This window comes from Malania oleifera, chromosome 7 (assembly GCF_029873635.1).
Source record: "Malania oleifera isolate guangnan ecotype guangnan chromosome 7, ASM2987363v1, whole genome shotgun sequence".
Lineage (NCBI taxonomy): Eukaryota > Viridiplantae > Streptophyta > Magnoliopsida > Santalales > Ximeniaceae > Malania > Malania oleifera.
The window spans coordinates 32,924,656-32,935,098 of record NC_080423.1 but is presented as its reverse complement, the minus strand read 5'-3'; the positions used below and the strand labels follow the sequence as shown (position 1 = coordinate 32,935,098).

At 34.8% G+C, this 10,443-nt stretch overlaps 1 protein-coding gene across 1 annotated transcript; it reads left to right on the top strand.

Annotated features, from left to right (window-relative positions):
* Positions 1-522: 522 nt before the first annotated feature.
* On the top strand, positions 523-1,609 carry LOC131160169 (uncharacterized). Its single transcript, XM_058115554.1, has 3 exons — positions 523-742; positions 894-1,019; positions 1,116-1,609. Exons 1-3 carry the CDS (start codon positions 635-637, stop codon positions 1,311-1,313), a joined length of 432 nt encoding a protein of 143 aa, XP_057971537.1. The 5' UTR covers positions 523-634; the 3' UTR covers positions 1,314-1,609.
* The last annotated feature ends 8,834 nt before the right edge of the window (positions 1,610-10,443 follow it).

The window sequence follows — 10,443 nt, the reverse complement described above, 5'->3', positions numbered from 1 at the left end:
TTTTAGTTCATTGAATTTGGATTATAAGCAATTCATTAATAAACACAAATAGTCTATCATGATTCACGCCATGCACATACAACCCACAATATTTTGTAGAAAATAATTTCTTTCTTGTTGAGAAGTAATAGCTAATAAGTTGCCGAAAAAAATAAAATAAAAATAAAATGATATTTATAATGTTATATTATTGTGAAATAATAATTTTTTTTTTATTTTTAATATTTATAATGTATAATTGTAAGCTTCTCATAAAACCTCCCATCTTATTTATTATAGATATTTTCCTAAACTTTGGGTTTGAAATATTTTTTCTAGAGTGAATATAGCACAACTTATTTATTATAGATATTTCTAGTAAGTTGCCTAAAAAAACAAAATGAATCTTTAAGTTAAGTAGATTTTAGAAAGAAAAAAGAATTTGAAAAGATTACATAATATTTATAGATTTTAATTAGGTACCAAAAGGGAATTAAGCAAGTAGACGTACATGTAGCTGAGGCTGATTTCCTAAATTCAATTGGCAGCCTCGTCATAGCTCCAACCTTAATTTGGAAGCTTATGAGTATTAATAGACAGACCTGCACGCAGCATTGCGTCGTCCATCAGAAACCCTAATTGCTTCATTAGAATCATGAGTAGTCCAAGTAGAAAGAAGCAGAACTCCTCCGGCAAACCATCATCATCGAGAAGAAGAGGAGGAAGGGAATTAGACCAACAACAACAGCAACTTGAGGCAGAGGTTTTATCGATTATGTCTTGCTTAGTTAAAATACTCTTGTTAATTGATATGTTCTTAGTTTCAAACTTCAATATTTATTTTGAGTTTTAGAGTTTCATTACTCCATCTGACCGTACAATTATTGTCCATGGATATACATGTACGCATGCAGATTTGTGAACTGAAAGCTAAAAATTCTTGTTTGAGGAAGATACTCGCTGACACAAGGCAAAGAGCCAATGAAGCAGCTGCTTGCAACAGAGATTTAAAAGCTAGCGTTGGGTCAATGAGGGCCATGGTACGCATACACACACGCACACGCACACGCACACAAATATATAAATATATATATGCAGTGATGATGGAATTGTTTATCGGCATGGCATGGGTACAGGCGCAAAAGAATGAAGAGGAGATGGTTAAAAGACTCGCTACTGAAGTGAGCCCACTGCTCTTCCAAGCCATGTCTCAGATTGCTTCTTCTTCATCATCATCATCATCATCATCTGATTGTGTTGGAAAACAAGCTGCTTCCTGCAGCAGCGGCAGCAAAACAGCGGCCGACGCAGAAGAACCCAACTCCCAAGAATGACACGAGCAACAGAAGCTTAATGTGCAGCAGCAGTAGCCGAACAACCTAAATCTGACGAATTTACATTAGTACTTAGTTAATATGCAGTAGCAGATCGATTAGTTGATAGCTATTTCAATTTTAATTTATTTTTAGCTATTTCAATTTCAATTTATTTTTCTATCAATCTTAATTGGGCGACCTAATTGTATCCCGGGATATTCATTGATTGCTTCCATCTTAATTAATTAATCCGACGACTTATCTCAGTTAATTATTCATCCCTACCACGTTATAAAATATTTTTCAAGAAGACATATCTATTTGTATGCGGCCTTTTTTATGATACAAGTACTTTTTTTTTTTTTTTTTAAGCTTTGTTGGTTTTCCTTCAATTGTTGTTCTTGCAGATTAAGCCCATGCATCACCAACATCCTTCCAAAAAAAAAAAAAATTCCATGCATCTCCAAATGCAATATTATATATATATATATATATATGTAAGTATGTGCCAAAGTTTTATGATTCTAAATGCAATAGAATTAGTGTGCAGCATTTTGAAAAGATGTTCATGTGAAAGCTAACTAAAAATTAATGATGGAATGTTTCAAAATAAGTGTTGGACTCTTTGGAAATTTTGGATGAAAAGTTATAGTCCTCCTGAATATGTTACTTATTTTGTAAATATAAAACAGGTGATAATAGTTTCAACATTTATTAGCATTAAATAAAAGAAATTATACAGGAAATCTATCCCTTTATATGAACAATAGTACTATAATAATTTAAATAATTATCTCTGAAAAAATGTTACTTTTCTAGGCCTATGCCCCCCACTCAAATTTCAAAGCATTCCATAATTGTATGCTTATCCTGTATAGGAAGTTCAAGAATACTCTACATATGCGTTTTTGCTAGACACACAGAAGTTTTTTAAAGAATTCACTTATGTGTGTGTATGTGTGTGTGTGCGCGCATGTGTGGGTGTGTATATTATGTTGATATTTTACTCACTTTTTCAATTCTTCTTGGAAATTTAAAAAATCATTTAACATGCATGTATTATATTGATAACATTTCAAGATTGGAAGTAATTGCTTGTAGCTAATTTATTAAAATGGTAATAAAGAATTTAAATAGCTCAATAAATCACCGTAGACCATGAAAGAACTTCAACATCAGCAGAATCAATTAACTGCTTGTGGTTGATCAACATATTGATAATAAATAAGTTAGGTAGCAGTATCGTAGCAAAATTTATTGGTATGCATCATTTACTTCTTATTCCCACAAATAAAAAAATTGTCGACCAAGATTTTCTTATTAATGTCAGGTTCGGTCCTTAAAGCAACATCTTGATAAAAGCTTAAAACTACCAACTTTCAAGTTCTAATCCCAAGAAAGAGCAAGATTGAGAATCAGAATAAGAAATGAACTACCACACTTTCTGCAACTCAAAGGTTATATATGTGTGTGTGTGTGTGTGTGTGTGTGTGTGTGTGTGTGTGTGTGTGTGTGTGTGTGTGTGAGTGTGTGTTGATAGCAATAAAATAATTGTTTTGTGTACTATATTTATTTATGAGGGCACTGTCTATATATACAATTCAGGAGGAATCAAAGAATAAAAATGATTACAATTTAATTAGAAAGGAATATATTGGTTACAACTTATTTTGTACTATAGTTGGGCTGGTATAACTGCTAATACGCCCCCTCGAGTCCAAAGGGGTGTCAACCACTTTGAGACTTAATGTACGGAAGGTAAGTTTGAGGCAGGGCCAAGTAGTGAAGGGGATAGAATGGGTAAGGAGGCCAAAGTAGAAGAAACAGATGGTGCAAAGATTGTGAGCCGAGATTGTGCAAGAGGAAATGAAGTTTCATCAAAGCTGACATCACGAGATATGTAAAGTCTATTTTTGGAGAGATCGAGACATTTGTATCTTTTATGAGAAGCATTATAGCCAAGGAATAAGCAAGGAGTGGACCAAAAATTAAATTTGTTAGGAAGGTATGGATGAAGGTTGGGCCAACAAAGGCAACCAAACACTTTCAAAAAATTGTAATCAGGTTCATGATTAAACACCATAGAATAAGGAGGTTTATGATTTAATGTTTGAGTGGGGAGACGGTTTATTAAGTAAACAATAGGTTCAAAGGCATCGGCCAAATAAGTAAAAGGAAGAGATGTTTGGGCCAAGAGGGCAAGCCCAGGTTCAACAATATGACGGTGCTTTCGTTCAACGAGTCCATTTTGTTGATGGGTGTGAGGACATAAGAGGCGATTGGGAATACCAAGTTTTTGACACATGGAGGATATAGGTTTAAATTCACCACTGCCATCAATTTGTAAGGTTATTAATTTGGTGCTATACATTCTCTCAACAAAGGGTAAAAAATTGGAAAATATGTGAATGACATCAGATTTTTGTTTAATAGGAAATAACCAAGTGAATATGGTGTAGTGATCCACAAAGGAAACATAGTATTTATAACCCAAACGAGATACAAATGAGGATGGGTCCCAAAGGTCCAAACAAACTAATTCCAAAAGGGCATCTGATACACAACCTGACTAATTCAATGTCCCCCTTGTGCACATGGTCTCAAATAAAATGGTGCCAGATTTTGATGTGCTTAGTCTTAGAGAGCAAGCACGAATTTTTCTACATGTTGATGGTTCTAGTATTGTCACAATGGATTGGTGTACCCTTTATTAAAATTTTGAAATCCTCGAGTTGCTGCTTCATATACAATGCTTGAACACAACAACTATGGGCTGCTATATATTCAACCTCGGTGGTTGAAAGGGCAACTGAGGTTTATTTCTTGCCAATCCATGAAATGAGAGTGTCCAAGAAAGTGACACGTTCCACTCATACTTTTTTTATCCATTTTGCACCCCCCATAGTTAGCATCGGAATAGCAGGTGAGATCAAATGGAGCATTCTTAAGATAAAAGAGCCCTGAGTCATGTGTTCTTGCTAGGTACCTAAATATTCTCTTAACGACATTGAGATGTGACTGTTTGGGACGTGATTGGAATCAAGCACACAAGCTAACATTGAACATAATGTCTGGTCTGCTAGATGTAAGGTATAGTAAACTACCAATCATCCCTCTATATAATTTTTGGTCAACATTCTTTCCTTTTTCATCACTGTTAAGCTTTGTTGTCATGCTCATAGGGGTTTCTTTAGTTTTTCTTATTTCGAGACCAAATTTCTTGAACTTGTCCTTGACATACTTGGCTTGATTAATGAATATTCCATTCTTCATTTGTTTTATTTGTGAGCTAAGGAAGAAGGTTAATTCGCCCATCACATACTCATTTCAAATGTTTCCTGCACAGTTTGGGCAAATTCTTTACATATATTTTTGTTTGTTGCACCAAAAAAATACGATCTACATATATCTGTATGACAAGCATATCATTTCCCTTATGTTTTAAGAATAGGGAAGTATTAAATCGTCCTCTTGTGAAACCATCCTCCAAAAGAAGCTTACTAAAGTGTTCATACCAAGCTCTTGGTGCTTGCTTGAGTCCACAAAGGGCTTTTGAGAGTTTAAATACATGTTCAGGGTGAGTATGACTCTCAAAACCTAGGGGTTGTCTAACATATACTTCTTCATTAATATATCCATTTAGAAATGCACTTTTGATATCCATTTAAAATAATTTGAAATTTTTGAAACATGCAAAAGCAAGCAACATCCTAATAGTCTCAAGTCTTGCTACAAGGGCATAAATTTCATCATAATCGATTCCTTCTTGTTGATTATACCCTTGTGCAACTAGCCTTTCTATGTTTCTCACAATGTTACCATCTTCATTTTCTTATTCATAAACGCCCATTTTGTGCCTATTATCGGTGTGTTCTTGGGTTTAGGAACCAATTCTCATTCTTTGTTTCTTTTGAACTAGTCAAGTTCTTCTTGCATGGCGATGATCTAATTCTCGTCATTTTCAGCCTCCTCAAAGTTCTTAGGCTCTATTTGGGACATGAAGGCTATATGATTACATCCACTTCTCAAGTGAGACCAAGTACTAACTCCTTGGGATGGATTACCTATGATGAGATCAGTTGGGTGGTTTCTCACGAATTTCCAAGCTCTAGGGAGTTCCTAATTTTCTTCTTCAGGTTTCATAGATTCTTTCTGAGGTGATGACTCTTGATGATCATTTTCTATTTCTTGGTAATTTTCATCTTGTTCATCACTTATCTTAAGTTGATCAAGTTCCCTTTCAACTCTCATGGTTGTCACTTGATCATCCAAGTCAATCGTTACTTTTGGTGCATATGGGTTAGTTTCGTCAAAAACAACATGTGTCAACTCTTGAACAGTTTGGATTTTTTATTAAATACTCTATAAGCTTTACTATTCATTGCATACCCTAGGAAAGTCCCTTCATCGGATTTTGAGTCAAATTTTGCTAAGTGGTCTCTATCATTAAAATAAAACATTTACATCCAAAGACCTTGAAGTGTGAGATGTATGGTTTTTTACCCTTCCATATCTCATATGGCGTTTTTCCTATTTTAGATCTAGTAATGACATGGTTACTAAAATAGCAAGCTGCACTAACGGCTTCAGCCCAAAAATATTTTGGAAGTTTATGTTCATTAAGCATTGTCCTAGCCATTTCTTGGAGTGTTCGGTTCATTCTTTCAACTACTCCATTTTGTTATGGAGTTTTAGGTGCAAAGAAATTGTGTGAGTAACCATTTTCATTACAAAAGTCTTCTAATTCTTTGTTTCTAAATTCTCTTCCCCTATCACTCCTAATGTGAACAATTGGCATTCTTTTTTTCATTTCGAACTTTCCCACAAAAATGAATAAAAGCATTGCAAGTATCACATTTGTTTGCGAGAAAAATAACCCAAGAAAATCTTGAGAAATCATCAACAATAACAAATGTATACAATTTTCCATTTATGCTTGCAACATCATTTGGCCCAAATAGATCAAGGTGTATTAATTCTAAAGGTCTTGATGTGGAAATCATTTTCTTGGTTTTGAAAGGTGATTAACTTTGTTTTCCATATTGGCAAGCATCACACACTTTGTTTCTATTCAAAGAAGCATTTTCTTCCTTTAAAGCAGAATAAAAACATACCTCTTTTCTTTTGCATTTTGAGTGTGTTTCTTCAAGATGTTTATTTCTCCTTTTAGTTGCAATTAATTCATTATAAAGTTTTCTACAAGTTTCTTCTAACTCATCTTATGAAGGAGAGTAATCTTCATCAAAATTTACCTCATCCTGCTCATCTGCCATGAAGCAAAAGTTTGCAACTTATTCTTCGTTTTCTCCATCTATAGAGATTCCATCGAGCTCATCCCACTCAGTTGTTCTTTTTATCCCCTTGTTTATTGTTGCCCTTTTTGAATTGGGGGCATTCAGTTGTACAGTGTCCGGGCTTCTTGCAATTGAAGCACCTTATGCTTGATTCTCCTTTGTCTTTTTGCTTACTGGCCTTCTTGTTCAATAAAAATCATCTAATATCCCTAGTGATGAGAGCTATTTCTTCATCATTGTCGCTCTCTTCTTCTTTCATAATTTCCTTTTTTCTTGCTATCTTTAAAGCCATATCCATTGTCTTTTTTCTTCTTTTCTACTTCCGCTATAGCATTCTTCTTCTTGATCTTATAAGCCATGAGTGACCCGATGAGTTCATCAAGAGTGACCATAGATAGGTCCTTTGCTTCTTCAAGTGTCGTAGACTTTGTATGGCACGACTCAGGCAATGAACGAAGTACTTTCTGCACATTGTCTTTTATAGAGTATTTCCCCACCAAGTGCTTTCAAGCCATTCATTATATGTGCAAATCGCGTAAACATGGAAGTAATTGACTCACCTTCTTCCATTTAAAACATTTCATATTCTTTAACCAACATATAAATTTTTGAATTTTTAACTTGAGATGTACCTTCATACGTTACCTGGATCTTTTCCCACATCTCCTTTGCGACGTTGCATCTATAAATACGATTGTATTCTTCATCACTTATGGCACAATAGAGAAAATTTTTTGTCTTGAAATTTTGTTGAACCAAATTTGAGTCGGCATTCAACAGCGTCCCGATTGGTATGAGCTCACCATTGTCATCTTTAAATATGTAATCACCTTCAGGATCACATTCCATATTTTCAACTCGTATGCATAGAAGAAGATTGTCACTCGATCTTTCCATGCTAGATAGTTGCTTCCACTGGATTTTGGTGGATGGTCAAAAGATTTTCCTTGGGAAAACATGTCCGGCATTTGATCTTTGCACTCTAGATGTTACTCCGAAGGTCTAGCAACTCACTCTAATACCACTTGTTGGCCCTAGTATGCATCTAGAAGGGGGTGAATAAACGTTTTTCACGAACAATTAAGATTGCTACAAAATAAGAACTTTGGCAACAAGCAAGTGAAAAATATCACAATAAATGATAAAGCAAACAATCACAACAAATAAAAATATGAGGGAGAAAGAAACTCAACATAACGATTTAACATGGTTCGACTCCAAGCCTACTTCCACGCCTTAGCACCCAGCCAAAGATTCCAAAATCCACTAAAGAATCTCCTTTCAAGCTAGAGAAGACTTTACAACAAGGGTACACAACCCAACTTCTCACCAAGAGCTACACCAAGGTGTTCACCAAGAAGCACCTTTCAATGGTTCACAAAGAACCTCCAAATACAATGAATTAAAGGCAAGTGCTTACAATATGAGATGCTCCTTCTTGAGCTGATATTATAAGTAGAAACCTTATACTACTCTCTCGTGCAAGTGATTTGTAAACAAGAATAGAGTGCAAGAGAGCTTGAGCAATATGAAAACCTAGAATGAATGCTTCACTAATTTTCTCAAAAACCAAATGCTCAATCAATATACTAAATGGATGCTAATAGGGTATATTTAAGGCCAAAAACACGAGCATGGAGCTGGGTAGCCATTGGGCATTAATGAAGATAAGACAAGGCAAAAACTAGTCGTTATTGTGTATTAATTAAAGTCTATTCGAGGCCGCTGGTAGACCATACACTATCTCTAGTTGACCATACATCCTTTATGGTCGACCAGTCCCCTTTACTAGTCAACCAGACACCTGGTAATTTCAGAAAATAAAGCTACTGGAAATTTTGGTCCACCACTCCCCTATAATGGTCAACCAGTAGCCTAGTCTTTTCTCAAAATAAAGCTACTAGATTTTATGGTCAACCACTCCCCTATAATGGTCGACCAGTCCCTTGGTCTTTTCATAAAAAAGCCTCTAAATGAGCTATCTTATGTAATGGACAAGAAACAATGAGTTACATATGATATAATGATGCATATTGCTTGTCCAAATTGAGTTTGAAGATGTCTTCTTTAGAAAACCAAGCTTAAAAGCTCGTTTGACATTTCAAACACTAAGAATGATCTAATATGCAAGGTAGACTTAGTTTATCTGTGTTACATTATATAAACTATATGCATATGCATTTGCTCAGTTCTTGCAAAGTATTATTATACACCTCATACGCACAAGATCTACATCATAATTCTTACCTCACACACAACCCAACAAACATGTAAAGAATATAAGCTTTCATACATGCTTCGGTTGGTTGTGCTTTGGGTGTCCCATGTATGATCCTTCGCATATTTCTTCTTTGATGAACATCTGACCCTTATGCTTGTTTTGGTATTATCCTATTTATATGAACTAAACTTGAGGAAAAATAACAGCTAACCTAAGAGCCACTAATGGGTTGTTATTATCAAAACAAGTTTGTTGACTTTTTGAGTCTGATCCCTATTTTGATGCCGACAAAGCATTTGTGTCTTATGTGTGTATTTAGTTTGTGAACAGGTTCATATTTCAGTACACACATAAGGTTTAAGGGAAATGGAGGCCAAAGCGGATCTTAATGCACATATACCTAGCGTACTCTATGAAGAGAAGAGCAATAGATCAAGAAGAAGACATCTAAATTATATTGTATTGCATTTAATTTTTAATTTAGTCTATAATAATGCATGGCATGCATGCTGTGAATGATAAGCTCAACATGACCGTAGATTGACCATAGGGAACCAAATGATCGTAAGGCATCCTTCGGTCGACTAATGCCAGATTTTCGGGACTAAGTAAAAATACCTTAAAAAAGTCCCTAGGTCCTTGCACAAGCACTTAGGAAAGTCTCTTGTAACTTAGAAGTAATACTCATGTGAACAAGGGTGACTTCAAAAGAAAATTAGGACTTAAATGCACAATTTTTATACGGTTGGTCGACCGAACCTTAACCTTTTTAGACTTTCCGTCAACTGAACCTTCTAGGGTCAAATGTTGACCATTAAGTCGACCAAACCTAAACCTTTATAAGCTTTAGATTGATTAAACCTCCTAGGGTCAACAAGTTAACTATTCTATCGACCATTTTTAAAATGAACTTGACTTGTCTGGTCAACCGAATTGGCACGTGGCTGATTCTCAATGCTCTGGTCAACCGAACCTCTAGTTATAATATGGCCCGGTTGACAGAACCTCTAAATTCGGTCAACCGAACTTACCCCATTCGACCGAACCTTGGAGGCTCAAAATCACCTCAAATATAGTCAACCAAAACCTTAATTCAAAAATGCCCTGATCGACCAAACTTAGTAATCTAGTCAACCGAACCTTAAATATGGTCGACTGAACCTCTAGAGTTGGACAATTTTTACCACAGGTAAACGAGGTTAATTTTAATTAACCATCATTAATTTTTTTTCTAAAATGACCTTTGTATCCCCAACGGTCATATTTTTCCCCAAGTCTATATATAGCCCTTCATTTGTCTTAATTAGGTTTAGATTAGCAAAATCATTAAGAAAATTTCTCTAAAATTTTTATACTTATTTTTTATCCTCTCTTTATTATTACTTTGAAAAATCTATTTTCAATAGAGCATTATATTTATCTTGGGCATTTTTTTTTTACAGATCATATTGTTTACTCTCATATCTTGCTTATTCTTTCAAATCTTGTTTTTTAGAGTAAACCAAAGTTTTTCTTCATATATATTCATTGATATATATCTTTGGAGAAAACTTGTTTATTTCTTGTGAATCTTGCACACATATTGTAAGACTTCAAAGGCTCATATATTCTTCATTACAAAATTATTTTTAAG